Genomic DNA, 22,907 nt, shown 5'->3' with positions numbered 1-22,907 from the left:
GGGTTTGGGGGCATAGGGCTGTCCCCAGCTATCTGGCACCTGGTCCTATATTGATTTAGGGTAGGGGGAATGTTGGTGTGGTGTGTGAGAGTTAGGTAAAGTGGGTGATTGACCTGCATATAGGAGGCTGGCTCCCAAGTAAGTTTTTTACTATATTTAGGAATTAGCTCTCTTCTAGAGGGGTAGTCTCTGCCTGAGTTTGTAAGGTCTCCCCAGGATTTCAAAACATCGTAAGATACAGGAAATTTAAAAAAAAACCACGACTGATATAAGAAGTAAAACTGAATATTGAGAAATAATGTGTGTGGGTTTTATTTATTTATTTCTTTGCCTTTTAAAGGTTTGTGCTTCTAGACTTGACCCAGATTATTTTATTTCATCTGTTTTTGAAAGGTAAGCCTAATTTTATTAAGATAGGTATTAGGAAGTATTTGAGATTTAAGTTATTTTGTTTTAACATTCAAAAAATCTGTGTCAAATATTTCTTATAGATTTAAGGTAGTGGATTTGTTGACAATGGCATCACAACATCAAAACACAGTGCTTGATGCGGAGCATGAGAGATCAATGTTAGAAGGCGCTCTTACATTTCTTGTGATTCTTTTGAGTCTTCGTTTACATTTAGGTAAAAAACACTAATACTAATACTTGGGTATTAACTATGCTCTTCCCTTTCCTCTCCCTCCCAGTGTTAGTACCTGGCTTATGGATAAAAGAAAGGAATATGGACATATTTAATCAGTGTGTCAAACTTGATGTATTGTACAATTAATACTCCTTTTAGAATGTCCTTTAAAAAACCTTAATTTAAGGGTACTATAAACTGCAGGGTAGTTAAAAATGCACTTATATTTGAGGAATTGCATTCTTTGCTCTTTAATTTTGGACTCATCTGATTTTTGGTAAAACAGCTTAATAAAATGTATGATAAGTTGTTTCTTTATAATTTATATATATTCAGATTTATTAATTATGTTTTTAATTATTTTAGGAATGTCTGATGATGAGATTCTCAGGGCAGAGATGGTAGCCCAGCTGTGTATGAATGATAGGACACATAGTTCATTGCTGGACCTCATATCCTTTTAAAAGCTTAATTTTCTGATAGTTGTAGGATCTAAATAATAAGTAATTTTTATGGATTAAAGAGATGTTACTTTTTTGATTAAAATTTTTTTGAAGTTGAAAAATAGTATGGAAAAAAGAACTCCAATTGTTTGTTCAACTATATGTTCAGGGCTCATGGCAGATGTTTTGCTCTAAGCGTTGCTTCCCAGGGAGCTCTCTCGTTAGACTTCCATTAGACCTCGGGACTGAAGGCTCCGGCACCCAAGGGTGTGTGTGACCTTCTGAGACAGCATTAGTGAAAGAAAGCTGGACACTATGGAAAAGGCAGCTTAGGTCTACTTTATCTTATAACCTGGCTGGAATTCATGGTTATAATGTAGAGATATATACCTTATAATTATTATTGCCAGGGTTTTAAACATTCTGAGGAGTTTTTCTTAGCATTCAGCTTTAAATCAAGAGATTTTTAAGGGCAAGGACTATTGTTCATAAACTCTGAAAACGTATGGTTCCTTGTATAGGGCTGAGCATACAATATACATATTATTTTTGTTATTGCTAATAGTATTTTAGGTGAAGATCACATTATCTTGTGAAAAAAATGTTTTGTAAATTTTTGACTACATTTATTTTGTATATTGTGAATATGTTTGGAATAATTTGCTACAATTTTGTAAAATAACTCCTATTGGAATGCCTGTTTGATAACTGAAGATTTTCATAAGCAGCACCAAATTGATATTGTTTGATGCTTTCTTTTTTAAAAAAGATTTTATTTATTTATTTTTAGAGAGGGGGAAGGGAGGAAGAAAGAGAGGGAAAGAAACATCGATGTGAGAGAGAAACATTAATGGGTTGCCTCTCATTTGCGCCCTGTTTGGGACCAAACCCACCAAGGCATGTGCCCTGGCCAGGAATTGAACCAGTGACCTTTTGCTTTGTGGGACAGTACCCAACCAACTGACCCACATCAGTCAGGGCCGATAATTTTTTTTAACAGTTATATATGGTGTATCAATGCTGAACAGACAGAGCAAAAGCATTCTCTGTAACTTTGAATTTAAAAGAATTGTATACTTTAAAATGAAACTAGTAGGAAAAAACTATAGTTTTCTTGTTTCCATATTTAAAAATTTTTCTTATTATCTTTTTATTTTGAGGATGACATTTTGTGTTTTTGGAAACACAACCTTTAGTCAGAAAAAACTTGGTTAATTTTTAGTCTACTTTCAATTTTCTAAGGAAAAGTACATTTGCAAAATGATATATGGAAATTCAATTTTTTAAAGTTTTATTTTTCCTTTTCTGAAATTCGATAAATTTGGGGGGAGTAATATAATTGGGAACAGTTCAGCATATAGCTTATTAGTAGGCTTCTAGATTAAAAATATTTTTAAAATTCACAATAAAAAGTAATCAAATTGTTATATAATCCTCTTGTGGCCAACTTTGTATATTACAGACAATTACTTTGACTTTTTCTTTTTAAAAACAAAAACAGACACCAGGGTACCTTGGTAAGTTTATAAAGCTGGCTTTTAGTTATGATTTTTATCTTTTTCTTTTCTTTAGTTATATTTTACTTATAAGTCACACATCTACAAGGAAAAACTACAAAGTAAAACGTAAGGTGATGAATACTTTGTGAAAATGTTAACACAAAGAATGACAATATATGTGGCAAATATAGTATGATTTTTTTTCTTGACACATACATCATATTCCAGAAAATCCAAATCCCAAAAGTGGCATTATTCCAGGCAGTTACAGCTTTGAATCAGTTTTATCAGCTGTAGCTGATTTTAAGGCTCCTGTTTTTGAACCTGGAGGTTCTATGCAACAAGGAATGTATACTCCTAAAGGTATGTTTATATACATACATAGTCTTCAGTATCAATTTTTCTGAAGGTGAGTTGTGTATATGGAAATAAAATATTTTTCCTTTTATTTATTCAGCTTTGGGTTTTTTCTTCAACTTTCTTATATAGATGTATGCTTGTCTTTTATGGTATATAGTATATTTCTTCCATTTATTTATACATTTACGGTTTTATATTACAATAAGGTTTCTTAGATGACTCTAAATTATAAAAGGAACTCTATATATGAACTGTATCTAGTTCATTTTCATTAGTGAACAAACTGTAAGTAAACCACAAATTATAAAACAAAATGTATACTTAAAAACATTTTGAGACTTACAATCAAGATGGAGTGGTACGTAAATATGCTTCAACTCTGCACAACTACAGCAAAAATTAAAACTAGACTACAAAGCAAATACTACCCAGAATCATCAGGTAATCAAGCTGTATAGAAGTCTGACAACCAAGGATTTAAAGAAGCCACATTCATCTAATGGGTAGGAGGGGTGGAAACCAGGAGAGGTGTGTGCAGACAGGTGAAGAGGCGCAGAGAGGCACGGAGATGTGGGGTGGTACAGAGAGGGTTCCCACATTCACATGCAGTGTATAAAAATCAGCAGGGTTACCTTGGGAGCAAGGGATCCCAGCCACAGACCAGATCACACAGCTCAGGGTTCCAACACCAGGAAGGTAAGTCCCCATAACTTCTGGCTGTAAAAACCAGTGGGGATTGGGGCAGCAGAAGAAACTGCTGTATTCTCAGGAGACTCCTCTTAAAGGGTCCATGATTGTCTTAGGACTTATGCATACCCACCCCCTCTGGGATTCAGCACCAGGGCAACAGCTGGAAGAGCACCAGTGGCAAGGAGAAAGTGAAGAGACTGGCAACAGGGCAAGTGCTGGGAGACAGCTTCATACTGGGCAAAACACCAGAGACCAGGCAGTGGCATTGTCCCCTCTCTGAGCCCTCACCTACATAGCTACAGAGTGGCAACACAGGTTGCCCTGCCCTGGTGATTACCTAAGGCTCTGGGCCACACAACTTACAGGTGTGCTTTTCTACAATGGGCCACACTACTAAGACAAGGAGTCAAAGCAGCTCTACCTAATACACAGAAACAGACACAAGGAAGCTGCCAAATTGGGGAGACAAAGAAATATAGTACAAATGAAAGTATAGAGCAAAACTCCAGAAAAAGAACTAAGCAAAATGGAGATAGCCAACCAATCACTTGTGGAGTACAAAACATTGGTTATGAGGATGCTCAAAGAACTCACTGGGCACTGCAATAGCATAAAAAAGACTCAGGTAGCAATGAAGGTTACATTAAGTGAAATAAAGAAAAATCTACAGGGAACCAACACTGGAGGGGATGAAGCCAAGAATCAAATCAATGATTTGGAACATAAGGAAGAAAAAAGCATTCAATCATAACAGCAAGAAGAAAAAAGAATAAAAAAAATGAGGATAGACTAAGGAGCCTCTGGGATATCTCCAAATGAACCAACATCCAGATTATAGGAGTATCAGACAGAGAAGAGAAAGAGCAAGAAATTGAAAACTTACTTGAAAAAATATGGAAGGAAAACTTCCCCAATTTAATGAAGGAAATAGACATGCAAGTTCAGGAAGCACAGAGAGTCCCAAACAAGTTGGACCCAAAGAGGGCCACACCAAGATACATTGTAATTAAAATGCAAAAGGTTAAAGATAAAAAGAGAATCTTAAAAGCAGCAAAAGAAAAGCAGATAGTTACCTACAAAGGAGTGCCCATAAGACTGTCAGCTGATTTCTCAAAAGAAACTTGCAGGATAGAAGAGACTGGCCAGAAGTATTCAAAGAGATGAAAAGCAAGGAGCTACAGTCTAGATTACTCTACCCAGCAAAGCTATCATTTAGAATGGAAAGGCAGATAAAGTACTTCCCAGTTAAGGTAAAGTTAAAGGAGTTCATCATCACCGAGCCATTATTATATGAAATGTTAAAGGGACTTATTTAAGAAAAAGAAAAAGATAAAAACTATGAACATTAAAATGACAACAAATTCACAACTATCAACAACTGAATCTAAAAAACAAACTATACAAACAACCAGAACAGGAACAGAATCATAGATATGGAGATCATTTGGAGAGGTAAGAGTTGGAAGGAGGAAGGAAGAGAATGGGGGGAAAGGTGCAGAGATTAAGTACAAATGGGTAGGTACAAAATAGGGGGATGTTAGGAAATGGAGAACAATTTAGGAAATGGAGAAGTGAAAGAATTTATATGCACAACCCATGGACCTGAGCTAAGGGTAGGGATTACTGAAGGTAATTAGGGGTACCAGGAGGAGTGGGGGCAAAGGGGAGAAATTTGGACAAGTGTAATAGCATAATCAATAAAATACATTAGAAACATTTTGAGTGTATTTGCTCTCTAAGTTGATTTGGAAATGGTTCTCACTATCCAAATTTTAATTTGAAACGTTTCAAATCTGTGTAGAATGCTGAAACATTTTCTTACATTTTGATCCTATATAAATAGATAGAATCCTTTTCCTTGAGTGGTTGATTTTCTAAGATTTTCCCTTTAGATTCATAGATGACATGTTTGATAAGAGCCAGAAGTAGTTGAAGTCTTGATTCATAGTCTTTTTTTTTTTAACTTTGACATTTTCCCTAATGTAAGTTAAAATTTTGAGGAAGTAGCAATTGCATGCTTCTTGATTCCCTCAACACTTGTCTAAACAAAAAACTGATGCCCACTTTGAAGTTGTAAAGATCATGTACTGTGTTTGGCAAAACACAACAGAATAAGTCTTATTGTGGGAATTTTTCAGGAGTTCACAAAAGTATACAGAACATTCCAGTGTCTGGTTGGACTATCTTCCATTAAAGGAAAAAAGCAGTTTTTCTTTGTTGTAGAGAATATTTTGAATCTAAAATTCAGATAAGCTTTTAAGTGTAGTGGTGTTCTTGTATAGTGTGGTGCTTATTAAAGTGAGGTGAGGAATAATCTGTCAGACTCATTTGTGGTCCTTTTTGCAAACATAGTTTCTTGTGCCTTAGCCCAGGTCTGCTCTCATTAGGATCTCTGTGAAGAGATTCTGGGAATATATTTTTTGAAGAAGCTCTTTAATATGAATGTCATACACAATAAAGTTTTAGACATTCGGATGGAGCTCTGGGCATTTGAAGATTAGAGTCAAGAATTTGGGTGACACTGTAAAAGTCCTAGAGGAGAACATAGGAAAATCTCAGATATTCCATGCAGCAATATGTTCATTGATATGTTCCCAAGAGCAAGGGACATAAAGGAAAGAATAAACAAATAGGACTTAATCAAACTAAAAAGCTGCTGCATGGCTAAAGAAAACATCAGCAAAATGAAAAGGAAACCAACTGTATGGGAGAATATATTTGCAAATGATACCTCGGACAAGGGTTTGATCTCCAAAATATATAAAGAATTCACATGACTCCATTCTAGGAAGACAAACAACCCAATTAAAAAATGGTCAAAGGACCTGAACAGACACTTCTACAAGGAGGACATACAAAGGGCCTAGAGACATATGAAAGGATACTCAGCATCGCTAGCCGTCAGAGAGATGCAAATTAAAACCACAATAAGATACCAGTCAGAATGGCCATCATAACCAAATCAACAAGCAGCAAGTGCTGGTGAGGATATGGAGAAAAGGGAATTCTAGTGCACGTTGGTGGGAATGCAGACTAGTCCAGCCATTGTGGAAAACAGTATGGGATTTCCTCAAAATATTGAAAATGGAGCTGCTTTTTGACCCGGCAATTCCACTGTTGGATTATACCCTAAAAATCCTGAAACACCAATCCAAAAGAACCTGTGTACCCCAATGTTCAGAGCAGCACAATTTACAATAGCCTAGTGCTGGAAGCAACCCAAGTGACCATCAATAAATGAGTGGATCAAAAATCTATGGTACATTTACACAGTGGAATACTACACAGCAGAAAGAAAGGAGGAGCTCCTACCCTTTTCAATAGCATGGATGGGTCTGGAGAGCATTATGCTAAGTGAAATAATCCAGGCAGTGAAGACAAATACTATAAGATCTCACCTATAAGTGTAACCTAATCAACAAAACAAACAAGCAAGCAAAATATAACCAGAGACATTGAAGTAAAGAACAAACTGGAGGTGGGAGGGAGTATGGGGGGGGGGGGAATACGAAGGGTTGTCAAGGACACATGGACAAAGCCAAAGAGGCATAGGATCATAGGTGTGTGAGGTGGGGATAGCTGGGGTGGGGGGAGTGGTGGGAAGAAAATGGAGACAACTGCACTTGAACAGTAGTAAAAAAAAAGAAAAAGAAATGGTAATGGAAAAAATACAATAAAATCATTAAAATAAAAATAAAATAATTTGAGTGTCACATTTAAATATATTACTGAATTATGTTAGGTAGTGTGATGTTGAGAAAATAATTTTATCTTTGGATTTGATTTATTTGTGAAATGAATGGTTTTTAAACTTTTCAGAAATGATTAACTAAACCTTTTATAATTTTGGGGAACTAAACCTTAAGTGAATCTGTTGCACAAAACGCAGTCCTGTTGTGGTTAAAGTGTGTGTGGGCAGTGGCCATAGCTTCTTGGCTGTTTTGCCATCTCTTTTCCCATGAAGTGGCCCCTGTTAAAACCTCTGTGGAAATTCAGCTCCAGTGGAACACTGCTTGAAGCCTGCTGAACTAGTTAAGCACTCAAGTTTTCTTCCATTGATGTGGTTTTATAATTCTGATAAAAGCCTTGGCATTTTCATTTTGTAAATTAATAGAGTTAAAGTGAAGGACAATAAATGGTAATAGGAAAAAATAACAAAAGCCTTTGTCTTTGTGAAGGACTATCATAAAGATCTTAAATCATACTTATGATAGTTTATTATGAATAGCATGTTACTTGAAAATAGGGAAAATTGTTAACAGATTTTTTTATGCCAGAAAGTTGAAATTATTTGTAGGGAGAAGCTTAAGGTTCTTACTATGTTTTCAAATGTTGAGAGTTCTGCTGGAGAGAGTGAGAGGACAACAGACTTAATCTAGGAAAGGGGTAGCATTAATAATTTCTAAAATTATTATTCTCAGGCCATGTTATAGATTTTTACCACATCTAAATACCATTTCCATTATTATATATTTAGTATGCTGTATTTTCTTAAATATATTTACTTTTTAAACTTTGCCTTATTATATGCATGATTGTTAGTGAGATTGTGGGTTTTATTTATAATGTACAATTTTGTAATACATGTTAATATAATTATGTAATTGCTAAAATAAAAACCTTTGCACAATTAATACTTAAAATCATCTCATATGCCACCAGTTGCACACATAGCACACATAGGGTAGTGGTTTCTAGTTATGGGGAAGGTGAGAGATCAGTTACCAACTCCAGTATGTCAGTACTGTGACAACTTTCCCAAGTTTAATGCATTGTTTCTTTCTAGTTGACAATTTACAAAAAACCCTCTAATGAACTAAACTTTTATGGTGAGGCACTGTCATGTTATATAACTTTTTGCTCAGTAGTTGTCGCTGAACTTAAGAAAAACAACATCCATAATGATGAAATTATAATTTTTTGATTTAGAAAGTATTAATGACATCAAGCTTATTAAGGCAAATATACCACATTAAACTATCCCATCTTTTAAATTAAAATATACTTAAATGTAATTAGTCATTAGAGATTGACTTGACTTCTGTGAAGTCACTGTTCTGTTTCTACTTTAATTCGAATAATAGCTGAAGTCTGGGATCAGGAGTTTGACCCTGTCATGGTCATTCTTCGAACGGTTTACCGGAGAGACGTGCAGTCTGCAATGGACAGATATACAGCCTTGTAAGTCCATTCTATTGATTAGTATGATAATTGATATTTTGTATTTATATAGAAAAATTTCAACTATAACACAGATGCTGATTATGTTCTTATTAAAGTATGCTCTCAATCTTTAGAGGAGAAAATATTTTAAGATTAAAAAATAATCTGGCTGAGATTTGTAACCTCAAGATTTTTGATACAAAATCTGATTTTAATGTGATAAAAATAAATTTTATAAAGTATCATGTATTAACATAAACCAAGCACTAGCAAACTTACTTAGTTACTCTTTGACCAGTGGAATTCAAAGCTTGGTTTCGTGTTGTTCTATTTTAAACCACTAGAGGAGGCACAAGTTAAGAGAATAAAATTGTCTGACATTAGAGATGATGGGTATCAGAGATGATGGGTGGTAATACTGCTATTAACTGGGGAACTAACCGAGGTAAAATGAATATTACTTGTAAATATTTAACAAAGTAGTTTAAATGTTGATGATTGCAGAAAATAAAGTTTTGAAGGATATCTTTTGAATAAATTCAATTTTGTGTTTTTTGTTATAGACTGTTTTTAATATATTCCATCTATTTTTAAACTTCAGTAATCACTATTATATTTCTGAACATTATAGGTTATCATCTTATTTGTGTTTTCCTAAAGTTAAACATTTAAAAAACAAGTTTAATATGATGCAGATGTCTTTAATTTTGAGAAAATATTTGTCTAGGTAACTATCAGAGTGGACTTATATTAGGTATAATGGAAACTTCTCTTTTGCCAAGACTTTCTTTGCAATGATACAGGTATGTTGAATTTAAGATCCATCATAGATATATCTGAAGAAAGGTTGTAGTGCCAAATTTTAGCATACAACCCCCCCCCCCAAAAAAAAAACAAAGAAGAAACCCTAGTTTACCTATCAGCATCTCTCCCTATCTTTCCATAGTCTGAGGTTCTCCTTTCCCTGCTTTCTCAGCAATGTCATTCTGTGCTGATCATGTGGTTTTGTAATTATGTGTTTGCTTATAGGCTTTTATTAGACTCTTTGTTCCTTGAGGGAAGATAATTTTGTCTGTATATCTCTTTCATATCTTTATTAATTCTCTTAGTGCTGGCACATAGTAGGCATTCAGAATATATTTGTTGAATAAATCATTTGAATGATTCACATTGAAAAGTGAAAAGATAGGTAGGAGTAAGCATTTGCATGGAAAAACCTAATGTGGCCTTTATAAGTACTGTTGTCTTAGGTGGTCTTCTTTCTATCAGGAGGCAGTGGTAGGGGCTGGTCATTTGAGCATTACATAAGAATGAAAAGAATAGTAAATTTTATTATTCTCTTTTACTTTGTAATAAATAGAAAATTGGACTGGATTGGGCTGAAACTTTCAAAGCTTTGAAAGTCACTAAACACTTCCTGTAACCAGATTAAAAGGGGAAATTTAACAATACACATTTATTGAATGCTTACTATATGCTTGGCCTCTGTAAAGCAAAGAGAATTGCATCTTTTATTTTTCACATAGCAGACTTTCAGTTGAGCTCGTTTAGACCTGTGGTTCTCAGCTGGGGGTGAATTTGTCTTCCGTGGCCACTTGGCATTGTCTGAAGACTGCACCAGTAGACATTAGGTCTGTCCACCAAACAGAATTGTCTGGTTCCAAATGTCCTTAGTGTCAAGGTTGAGAATCCTAGTTTAGACCTATACTGACATACAGGTAATCTTTTCTGTCTGCAGGTTATATTGTGTTTTTTAATCTACTTTGCTTTGTTAGTTGTTTAGAACTATACATATTTTGACTTAGAACAGCTTCACATAGTCAGAGAAAATCATATCCTCAGAGCTAGTTTTATTAATTTTTCCTTATTTTCATTTTGCTCTCCATTTCTTTTAATTCTTTCATTTCCTCCATTTGACTTTTGAGTTCCTGTACCATATCTTTATAGTTTCTTAGAAATATTTCGGAAGTGATAAGATGTTTCTTGGCCATTTGAAAATCTTTGTTTTAAAAGAAATATGTAATTTAAATAAAGCAGTAATAACAGATAACAAATAAATATACTCTCCAGCTTCAGACTAAAACCTTTAAATTATTTTCTTGTAAGTTAATCTTTGAAAATTTATGTAAAGCCTATTATATTTAATAACAATTTGTATAAAGTAAATGTGTTTCAATGTAAAACTTAAATTTTTTTGAAATTTATTTTGTATGTGAAATATAACATCTGTTTTCTTTATATCTTTATTTGCTGTACCATTTGACTGTATAATGGACTGTTTCAGTTCTTATTAGTGCACAACTAGGAAAATAACCCTAAATTATGGGATTTAATATTTTTCAGCTATTGGTCATTTTCTTTTTTTTTTTTTGGTTTTAAAGGACAAAGAGGAGTAAACTGATGTTTCTGAGTGTGATCTTTTTATATGCAAGAAGGTAGTAGAAAGATGTTTTGAAGAATAATAGTGAAACATGACTGGATAAGTTAGAACTATTATGTCCTCAGAATCTAGCTTAGTGCTAGGCTGTTTGTAGGCAATCAGTAATTGCTAAATGAATGAAAGGTAAATTTCTTTAAATTTTTGTGCTGAGAATTGAAGTGAAAATAAACTATTTGCTTTATGTAATATTTAAATGTTTAGAATCTTAGGATCATATTGCTGAAAAAGGCCTTCAAGATCTTTTACCCAGGTTCTGAAAAGTATCTCGGGGCCATCAGTGGAAACTGGGTTCTGCAATAGTCAGAGGAGACCTAAGAAGAGAGTGAGTGGTGGTGTGACTCATCCTGCTCCCCCTGCTCATCCCAACTAGTAATTCCTCTGAAAGGGCAGGTCAGCTTTTAAAGGGAAAATCAAACAAACCAACTCTTAGAAAACCATCCATTCAATTCATTGTTATATTTTACATTTGAAGATGTTGTGGCCCAGAGAAGTTCAGTGAAATGTATTTGTCAGTTGCAGTGTTAGAACTATTGTCTAGGCCATTTCCAAAAGACAAGCATGATTTTTATACAGTGGCTGTTTTAAATCCATTCAGAAAGTAAATTTTTAAACTACAATTTCTGATATTTTTGTTGCTTCCCATCTCTCATCTTGAAGGTTAACAGCTGCTGACCCATGTTTGAAAGTACGATGTATGAGTTTATATATATCATTTTTGTCTCAAGCTAATCAGTAATTAGGTGTTGGTTTGAGTCACTTAATTTTTTTTTTGCTGTCATGTAGCTTTTCATTTGCATTATTCCATTAATGCTTTCGAAAAGAGCAGTCAAAATGATGTATTACCTGCTGCTGCTTTATACAAATATATAAACTTTATTTTGAAACACTTTATTAAGGTGGGTGCTGCACATTTAGGGACTAGTGTTTAAACAAACAAACAAAAACTAAAAATTGCTTCTCTGTGCTAAACAAAATAAAATAGTTGAAATATTTTACCATAAACTATTGGGATTATTTTGAAAATTACACTTATATGTAGCTACTAAATTATTATATAGAAACATTTTTTAAAAGATTTTATTTATTTTTAGAGAGGGTAGGGAGGGAGAAAGAGAGAGAAACATCAAAGTGTGGTTGCTGGGGGTCATGGCCTGCAACCCAGGCATGTGCCCTGACTGGGAATTGAACCTGCGACACTTTGGTTTGCAGCCTGTGCTCAATCCACTGAGCTATGCCAGCCAGGGTGAAACATTTATTTTTTTTAAAAAAGATTTTATTCATTTACTTTTTAGAAGGAAAGAGAGGGAGAGAGAAACATCAGTGTGTGAGAGGTACATTGATCAGTTGCCTCTCACACGCCCCCAACTGGGGAACCTGGCCCACAACCCAGGCATGTGTCCTGACTGGGAATGGACCCTGCAACCTTTTGGTTCACAGGCTGGTACTCACTCCACTGAGCCACACCGACCATGCAGAGCAGAAACCTTTTTTTTTTTTAAATGAGAACAATTCCATGGCATCTCCTTGAGTCATATATGCAACTCATTTGCTTTGGTAGTTAATTTTTTTTTAAGTTGTTAAAGCTCTCCTCCTACCTACAAAATACTTGTTTACTCTAAGTTGAGTTTTCTGTTGTTTAGTGTCTAGCTTCCATGTTAGAGGCATTCTTCAGTTATCTGTGAATTCTGGCTGCTTATTATTGAAGAGCTTTCTCAAGTGCCTTGGTGGAACTTGTAAATTTTGAGCTTTAATTTTGGGGTGATTTGGACATGGTGTTTTAAAATGTCTACTGGGGGGGTTTGGGTTATCTTTTAGTTGATTTCTAGTTTTATTGCTTTGTGATAAGTGGTTGTGGTCTGTATATTAGTTCTTTTTGTATTTGTTGAGATTTGCTATGCATCTTATTATTTTGTTAATTTTCATAAATCTTCTAAGTGCACCTAAAATTATGTACTCTAATTTTGTCTTTGGTTCAAGCTTGTTAATTGTGTTGTTAAAAATCTTCAAAATCCTTCCCAGTTTATTTTCTTGGACTTTCTGTTAGAAGTGTGTTAATGTCCTTTATTATGGTTGTAGATTTGTCAATTTCTCTGTGTAATTCTTTCAGATTTTCCCTTTTTTGTTTTGAGTCTGCTGCTGTTGCTTACAAGTTCATAATTATTATCTTCCTAGGAATCTGTTATTTTCCCAACACAGAAGAGACAAATTCTTATTTCTCCTTGTGAGTTTCATTGAGGGTAAAGCTTTTCAAAGATCTTAGCTTTATGTGGGAATTCAGTTCCACCTCTGAGCCTTGTTGTACAGGTCGAACACCTTGAAATCTGCCAGCTCAAAGACTTAAAAACCACTGCTAAACACAGTGTTGGTGCTTGTTAATTTTTTTTCCTGGTACTTGGGGGAACTCTACTTTCCTTTTTGTGACTTCAAATATGCCTTCAAAAGGTTATGTTTTACATTTTATCCAGCTTTCCCAGCTGTAGTGGGAAATTTTTTAGGTAATGTATTTTGTTCAGTTGTTGCAACTAGAAAATTGTTTTTGTTTAGCTCTTTACATTGTATTCTTTCCGTTTTCCTTTGTTAACATTTTCCTATTTGTGTTTTTATTTAATGTTCAACTCTCTCTACTCATTTTTATCCATTATGAAAGGCAATAATAATGTTCATTGTGGGGAGAATAGATGTCCATTTGGCATTTTTAAGCAATTTGATTAAAAATAGCACTGCATAGCCCTGGCTGGTGTGACTTGGTTGGAGCATCTATCCCGTAACACACAGGTGGCAAACACAAGGCCCACAGGCCAAATCTGGCCCTTCACCTTGTTTTATCTGGCCTGACACCTTGTTTCTACCCAGCAGCAGCGCTGAGCTCCTTGCCTCCTAGTTAAGGAGTAGTTACATTTATACAGTACTAAAATTACATTTGGTCCTTTGAAGGCAACCGCGAGGTTGATGTGCTCCTCTGGTGAAAATGAGTTTGATAACTCTGCCTTAAACCAAAAGTTTGTGGGTTTGAATCCTAGTCAGGACATATGCCTAGGTTGTGCGTTCAGTCCCCCAATCGGGGCTCATACAAGAGGCAGCCAATTGATGTTTCTCTCTCACGTCAGTGTTTCTCTCTCCCCACTTCCATCCCCTGTCTCCAAAATCAGTGAGTATGTCCTTGGGTAAGGATTAAAAAAAACAGTACTGCATATAAAAATGTGACAAAAATTAATGTCTATAAATCACTATTTAAATTACAGCTTAATCTTGCATCTGTCATCTAACATTAGTTTTGTTTTATTTTTACAGTTTAAAACAGAGTGGAAAATTCCCCGGAAATCCCTGGCCTCCCTATAAGAAAAGGACACCACTGCACCCCAGCTATAAAGGTCTCATGAGACTTTTGCACTGTAAAACTTTACACATTGTGCTATTCACTCTGCTTTACAAGGTACAGTAGTAATTTGAATAGAATGACTCAGATTAGAATTTATTTCCATAATTTTCAAATAAAAGTGCTAAATGATAATACTTACATAAAAGTACCGCTTATAAAGCAAAGTGTATTAATATATTTGAGATGTGTGAGGGTATGTTATAATCACATTTATGTGAATTCTAAGTTAAAAATAATGGAATATCTATACCATTCTTTGTGGGAAATTATTCATGCTATGCAGTTTCAGATAGGAATGTTTATTTATGGTTTCTGTAGGACAAGCAATGAAATATGGTGAGATTACAGCAGGAATGAAGTGAACAACAGGGACCAGACAACCACCAGTGTCCACTATAATGACACAACTGAGAGGATAGCCAAGGGGGCTAGTGACCCTGTGTTTAAGGTTGTTCTCTGGGTTTTTCAACTCTGATCAGGAACGTGACATGGAGGGCTCCTATGTGACATCATTAAGATTTTGCTTTTGTTACATTCCCTAGAAACTCGAAAGATGGCACTTTTACTTTCTTGTTACCTTGATTTTGTTTTGTTTTGGATCTTCTCACACAGAACTAGTTTATTTATTTGGCTAGCATTAATTACGTACTCAAGTTACATGCATAATTTTGTGGAGTATGTGTATACTTATATAAAATAGGTATATTTATGATTTAATCTGGATAAGAGATTAAAGACAAAAGAACTATACTTACATTACATAGAGAAAATTACTATAGACATTTATAAAGTAATTACAGAAATAATAAATATATAATTTGATATAAAAATATTATTCTTCCTTATTAGCATTTGAAAAATTAAAAGACATAAAAAGAATAGTAAGTATGTTTGTTGCACATATTTCCAGTTACTGCATACACATTTATTAATTACTTAAGAAAATATATATTAAATTTAGTTAAGTAGATACTTTAGGTTTTTCTTAATGTTCATTATGTAATGAAGTAATGTTTTCAGATTTTTGTATCTCCCCATTCTTTTCAGCTCTACCCTATGACCCCAGTAGTTTTTCATTTTACTTGTTAAAGTTACACTTGTTAAGTTTTAGACATGTGCTTCAAAAAATACCTTGAATGGCTTCTTTCCATTAATTTTCAGGAGGATTATTAAGTAAAATGGTTTAAAATTTTCTTCATTAAAAAAGTAAAATATTTTTCTTACTAAAAATATATTTGTATTTATTTTACAAATAACTGATATTTTTCAATGTTTACTTGGTGCCAGATTTTGTTTCAAATGCTTGATATATACTTATATATATTACTTTAATTCTCACAAAAATTTATGAAAGTTTTATTATTTTCATTTTTCAGATATGATAATTGAGTTTTAGAGATTAAATAACTAGTTCCGATGGTGAAGTTGAGTGTTGTCATAATAAGTAGTAGGTCAATAATTAATGATTTAAAAATTTAAAAGCCTTCAAATAATTTGTATTTTTTCAGGTTATACTTTTCAATCTTTTTATTTGCTTAATGTGAAAACAATATTTTATTAAAAATAGAGTGGTAGTGTTTTAGTTGTTACAAGATTATTTTGAACAAATTTTTAAAAGTCTGAACTTTGTAATAGCTTTTCTAATAATAATAATAATAACTTCTCTAATTGACATTGCATTGGCAGGTCAGCTTTCTAAAAATCAATGTCAGTAAACCATTTTCTCTCCTGCCATGTTTAAAAATTATTAATATAGAAAACTATATAGTTTTATTAACCAGTGTTGCCCCAATAAATTCAATGAAGAACATTAATATAGAACATGTTAATAAAATTTCCCCAAAAAATCATTAAAAATTTTTTTGCAGTATCTAATGATTTTTTTCTTAGCTGTTAAGTTACTTGTTTGGAGGTGTAAAATGGAAAGTCACAGGATTTCAGACCAAAATTTATTTGAATTTAGTTTATAATGTCTTATTTTTCAAGAGGAGGCAGTGTAGTAATGATAGGTCATCACTGGAGCCTGAAGTCTGTGTTCTAGTATTGCTTACACTAGCGGAGTGTGTGGCTGAGCCTTGGTTTTTCCCCTCTAGAAAGTAGTGGATTGGAAACAGTGATGACATTGGTTGCCTTCCAGCCTTCACCCCCTTCTACTGCTGCTCTTGCTCCTCCCACCACCTCCACCACCTACTATAGGGTGAACACCGGTTGCTAGATACTGTATTAAGCAAATTATACATATTAAGTCATGTAATTTTTACAATGATTCTGGACTAATATTCCAGTTTTAAAGATGAGAGAGTTAAGGCCAGGATCTGTTGCTCAATGTCAAATTGTTAGATATAAACAGAATTTATATAAAAAACATCATGTTTTCAAAAGGTTTTGAAAGTCTATGCTCCTTACCACTCTGCCACAAAAAAATGAATGAAAAAGCCTTCTCAGTAGTCAAAATTATCATTAGAAAGTAAGTGTATTTAAAGTCTTTATTCTTTTTTTTTTAATATTTTATTTATTTATTTTTAGAGAGGGAAGGGAGGGAGGGAGAGAAAGAGACAGACAGACAGACAGACAGACATCAATGTGCGGTTGCTGGGGGTTATGGCCTGCAACCCAGGAATGTACCCTGGCTGGGAATCGAACCTGGGACACTTAAAGTCTTTATTCTTTTAATCATAATAGATTATTTCCTAAGTGACCAAGTCCTTTCAAGACCCCTCAGCGAGTTGGGCAGTTTCTATTAGGTTCAGCCTATACTGCTTGCTTTTTTTCCCTCTGTAATCTCACCTACAGCTGACAGTGCCACTCCCTGCAGAACGTTTTCCTCTTACCCCTTCCATCATTTGGCTAGATGGCTTTTTTACAGTGAGGACAACATAATAGCTACCAGTCCATTCTGGTTAGTAGTTTGTTGCATCGTATCAAATGAGTGATTGGTATAGGTTAGCCCCGCAATCCTGCATAAGATGTGTAAGCCTTGTGTTGTGTAATCCATGTATAAGATCAGATTTACTGATGCTTCCTGAGAAAAGCCTCTTCCTACCATTTGCATTTCTTTTTTCTGTCTCACCCATATAAACACAAAATACTCAGGCTCAGAATTTTAATTTTAGAGATAGATTTTAAGAACATTAATGTTCACAGACATTTACTGTGATCCCAGATATATGTCAGGTGTTATGCTAAGCACATTTGCATGAATTATCTATCCTATTTAACAAACATATTTATCTTATATCCTTGTCATCAGTAGAAGAGTATCAACAAATTAGGATGTAAAAACTTCTTGTTGAATTATTTTTAGATATTAGTATATTTATGATAATGGCTTTAGTGGACTGTTTAATGTGTTAACCTTTAGGATATCAGTGGACTCTTATTTCTAGATATTGTTTAAAATATACATAATCTTGCAGGGGAACCTGTGTTTTTGGTTTTAGTTTGTCTTTTCACCAAAATGTAGCTTTACTTACATGTTTGATCATCTTATGTATTTATATATATGTTTGTTATTTTCATCTATAACAGTAAAATGTTTTGGGATACTTAAGGAAAAATATTTTGTGGAAAAAAGTAATTATGAGGCATTTTTTCCCCTTTTAAAGATTTTGATGGATCATCAAAATCTGTCAGAACATGTACTCTGCATGGTTTTATACCTGATTGAATTAGGACTCGAAAATTCAGCTGACGAGGAATCAGATGAAGAGGTAAATAGTTCCTTATATTTTAAATATTGACATTATAACATGCCTTAGTAAAGGTAATATATTATCTTGAAATGTATTTATGAAACCATCATACTTATATGATCTTCTTGAGAACTACTGGTAAAGGCTCTTTTTGATATTTAAATTCATGGGTTTTTAGAGGTTTCACTGACATACTAAACTCTACTTGTGGAATTATTGAATTTGAAATTTGTAAATTCATGATATATAGATTTGAGAAAAGTAGTTAATGAATTTTTTGTGTTATGCTAATAACATTGATTACTGGTAATAATCACTTCAGTCTAGAAAGTCTAATAATTTGATTAGGGATCATTTTTGAGAAGCAAATTTTTTTTTAAGATTTTAAATTAATGGAGTGAATATTGTTTTATGGGAACAAGGTAGTACTTAAGTATACAAGTTAAGGTCTTTGGGGACTTTAGAAGTATTATTACATAAAAGCAATTGTTTCTACAAATTCATCTTCCTATGTAAGATATCCTCATTTCCTCCCTTCAAAAAAGACAAAATACAACACAACAGCAAAAAACAAACAAGTAAAAAGACTAGGCAGTACTCTGTAGTCTAAGTTGAGTCAACATATATTCTTCCATAAATATTAAAGGATCATTACTATTCCTCTAAGACTAGGTCAGACTTTTAGCTAATTTTTCACTTTCTTCCACAGTTAGTCCAAATTACCATTATTTGGCTGTATGATGAGTTGTTACTAATGGGCGAGGAAAAATATTCTGTACTGTTATCATTTTCAGATTGAAAAGTATACTTTTTCAGGAGAAATTTAGCTGACTTTTATTGAACTTACCTATTACTATTGAGAAATTTGTTCTTGTATGTTGTATTTGAATTTGGTTTTATAAGCACTTTATAATTTGTGGATGAGGCTAGAGGGATTTAGGAAAATGACAGACAGTGGATGATTATTTGGGCTTGTTATATTTCAATTATAGTTTTGACCTAACTTGACAAAACTTGATATTCATTATGTCTGTGTTTTAGGCATCATTGTGTGGACCAGAACGTTGTCATGACAGTTGGTTTCCTGGCAGCAATTTAGTATCCAACATGCGACACTTTATAAACTATGTTAGAGTGAGAGTCCCAGAGACTGCTCCTGAAGTGAAGAGAGAATCACCTGCAAGTACCAGCTCTGATAGCTTGGGGTCTTTACAAGTAAGTGTAAAAGAGAGAAAGAAAAAAGGAAAGGCTTTATGTTATGTTGGGATAGATATATTGTTTAGATCATCCTGTGATATCTGAAACAAAAATAAATGTGATTATAGATAACTATGAATTGTCTTTTATTTCCTCTGATATATCTAAGCAACTTCTGCTTCACCTGTCTTTTTCCTTTAATCTGCCAGAGTTCACGACGGCCTAAAGTTCTTCAAAGAGAGGTAGATGTATATGATCTTTGCATTAACTAGCAATATGGCTTTAACTGGAGATGTGGAAAAACATTGAAGCATTTGTATGTCTATATGTATGTTTAATTAATATGCTTAAATTAAAATGTTTCTTTGATGTGTGTGTGTTTTATATAGTGATTTAGGCATAATTGAAAAGATAATTTATGTTATTGAGCTTAGAAAATAATACTGTATATTTATTTAATAGTGAGTTTCTCTTAATAGTGTTAGAAGTATTTTAGACCAATTATAAGCAGTACATTTGGGTCTGTTTATATTTAGCATTGTTACTAACATCTTAAAAATAAATGTTTCCTAAGTCAAAATAAATTTAAGCTTTATTTGCTGGCAGCATGGCCATTTATCATTTTTTTTTTTGCTTCGATGGCAATTAATTAACTTTGATAAAATAAACCCCAAAACCTTAAACTCCATATATTGTATATTTGGACTTATTTTGAAAATCAGCTTTCTTATTGCATGTAGCTTAATTAATTTTTAAAAAGCAGAAATGAAATATCTTGAAGTGACATGCCAAAGAACTAAACTTAAACACCTCTGATTCCTACAATCTATATTTTTTGAGAGTAGAGAACATTTAATCAGACATTTCTCATTGTAGAGTCCATTTGTAGGAGCTTTCTTTGCCTTTGACAATATGTTCTTCCTGTGAACATCATAAAGAATTTTGATGAAAATACTGGAATCTTTATAAGAAAGAGCTTTTGCCTATTATGCTGGTAGAGAGTCCTTAGAAAAACAGCTTGGTTGTTTGAAAAATAGTGTATATTATAATTTACCTCATAAAAGCTCAAGTAATATTGGCACATTCTTTCTATTCTTGCTTTAAAAATTAATGAAATCCATTGAACTGACTTGTATCTTAATTAAAAGACGATTTCTAAGAGACCTAATGCAGTCTGACTGCTTTAGCAAAAAGGCTATTTAGAAAATGAATCAAGAAAAATAGTGTTAAAAAATCTGTTCAAATAACAAATTATAGTTACATTCAAATATGAAACAGATCAATTTGATTTTTCATCTTTATATTTCATGTTAGTAACTTTATGCATGTTAGAATTTTCAAACCTTTGAGTTTCTTAAAAATGAAATTAACACTTCAGATTAACTTAGAAAAAATTAATTTATAATTTTTTTTATATTTCAGTACTCTTTGTTTTTTATTTTTTTTAAGATTTCATTTATTTATTTATTTATTTTCAAAGATTCCATCTATTTATTTTTAGAGAGGGACGGGAGGGAGAAAGAGAGGGAGGGAGAAATAGAGAGAGAGAGAAACATCAATGTTCGGTTGCTGGGGGTCATGGCCTGCAACCCAGGCATGTACCCTGACTGGGAATCGAACCTGCGACACTTTGGTTCACAGCCCGCGCTCAATCCACTGAGCTACGCCAGCCAGGGCTAAGATTTCATTTATTTTTAGAGAGGGGAGGAGGGATGGAGAAAGAGGGAGAGAAACATCAATGTGTAGTTGCCTCTTTAGCCCCCCCTACTGGGGACATGGCCCTCAACCCAGGCATGTGTCCTAACTGGGAATCAAACCAGCGACCCTTTCATTCTCAGGCTGACATTCAATCCACTGAGCCACTGAGCCACCAGCCAGGCCTTCTTTTTTAAATTATTTTTTATTATTGAATTACAGTTGTCCCAACTTTTTCCCCATTGCTTTCTCTGCCTCACCACCCTGCTCCCACAGTCAATCCCCACCCCATTGTCCATGCCCTGAGCCCTCTATTCATGTTCTTTGACCTGCCCCTTAACTGGAAAATATAGCAATCTTCTAAAAGTTAATAGAGTATAGTATTCATGATGAATGTTGGTAGAACATCTTTTCTTCCTTTAAACAGATAAGGAACTTAGTTTATGATTCCTCTTTAATATGACTAGAGATCAGGGGTGCCAAACTCATTTTCACTGGGGCCACATCAGCCTCACAGTTGCCTTCAAAGGGCCGAATGTAATTTTAGGACTGTGTACATGTAACTACTCCTTAACAGTTAAGTGAGAGCTCAGCCCTGCCGCTGGGTAGAAACAAGGTGCCGGGCTGTATAAAACAAGGTGGAGGGCCAGATTCAGTCTGCGGGCCTTGTGTTTGCTACCAGTGCTATCTCTGGTAGATAGGCCCAGGAGGTTGCAAAAGAGGTGTTATTTTTAATAATCTTATTTCTCTTTATTGTTGTTTTCAGATTGAGTGGGATTAAGTATATTTGAGCAAGAGAGGTGAAAGGTCAAATATCCTTTAAGAGAAAATCTATTGAACATTACCTGTGGAACAAGAAGTACTAATATGTTTTTAAACTTGACATGGAATAACTTCTCTTGATTTCTTTCTTTCCCTTTTTTTAAATGTAGAATTCTGGTACAGCACAAGTTTTCAGCTTAGTAGCAGAGCGTAGGAAGAAGTTCCAGGAGATCATCAATCGCAGTAGCAGTGAAGCAAATCAGGTGGTTCGCCCCAAAACTTCAAGTAAATGGTCTGCTCCTGGTTCAGCTCCACAGTTAACTACAGCCATTTTGGAAATTAAAGAAAGCATATTGTCTTTGCTCATTAAGCTTCACCACAAACTCTCAGGAAAACAAAACTCCTACTATCCTCCTTGGCTTGATGACATAGAAATTTTAATTCAACCAGAAATTCCTAAGTACAATCATGGAGATGGTATAACTGCAGTAGAAAGAATTTTACTAAAAGCCGCATTGCAAAGCAGAATGAACAAACGCATCATTGAAGAGATTTGTAGAAAAGTGACCCCTCCTGTACCACCCAAAAAAATCACTGCAGCAGAGAAAAAAACACTGGACAAAGAAGAAAGGTAATTTTTTATATTTAATGTTCTAAGCATGAGTGGTACAGTTCGATTTGATATAACTTCCTTATTGGCCATCCAAGACTAATCACTTGGATGTTTAGCAGCTATAATCACAGCTGATTGGTTTGTATGGTACTATCAATGTGGAACCAAATGCAGTTGGTGCTTGTGTATGTAGTATGCTTTAGTTGGAGGTAAGAAAACCCAAGTTTCTGAACCCAACATTAAATTACTGCCTTAAACTTGTAGGTCCCTGTGCAAAAGTTGCCACTTCTGTTCATACTATAGGGATCTAATAATTCACCCTCTGTTTTAAAAAACTTTTATCAATTCA

At 34.0% G+C, this 22,907-nt stretch overlaps 1 protein-coding gene across 6 annotated transcripts in view; it reads left to right on the top strand.

Annotated features, from left to right (window-relative positions):
- UBR3 (ubiquitin protein ligase E3 component n-recognin 3) overlaps positions 1-22,907 on the top strand; it is a 212,589-nt gene that overhangs the window by 86,252 nt on the left and 103,430 nt on the right. For 3 of the 6 annotated variants that reach the window (XM_045840481.1, XM_045840539.1, XM_045840451.1), the window contains exons 15-24: positions 341-393; positions 492-625; positions 992-1,077; positions 2,789-2,930; positions 8,702-8,798; positions 14,512-14,653; positions 18,205-18,309; positions 19,333-19,506; positions 19,698-19,730; positions 22,116-22,576. In XM_045840481.1, coding sequence (XP_045696437.1) covers positions 341-393; positions 492-625; positions 992-1,077; positions 2,789-2,930; positions 8,702-8,798; positions 14,512-14,653; positions 18,205-18,309; positions 19,333-19,506; positions 19,698-19,730; positions 22,116-22,576 — 1,427 coding nt within the window. The remainder of the gene's footprint in view (positions 1-340; positions 394-491; positions 626-991; positions 1,078-2,788; positions 2,931-8,701; positions 8,799-14,511; positions 14,654-18,204; positions 18,310-19,332; positions 19,507-19,697; positions 19,731-22,115; positions 22,577-22,907) is intronic. The other 3 variants (XM_045840779.1, XM_045840699.1, XM_045840621.1) reach the window with 1 other exon arrangement.

Source organism: Phyllostomus hastatus, unplaced genomic scaffold (genome assembly GCF_019186645.2).
Source record: "Phyllostomus hastatus isolate PE091 unplaced genomic scaffold, TTU_PhHast_1.1 phas_contig_1, whole genome shotgun sequence".
Lineage (NCBI taxonomy): Eukaryota > Metazoa > Chordata > Mammalia > Chiroptera > Phyllostomidae > Phyllostomus > Phyllostomus hastatus.
Note: the sequence above shows the minus strand (reverse complement) of the source record. Positions and strands in the feature narration are given on the sequence as shown.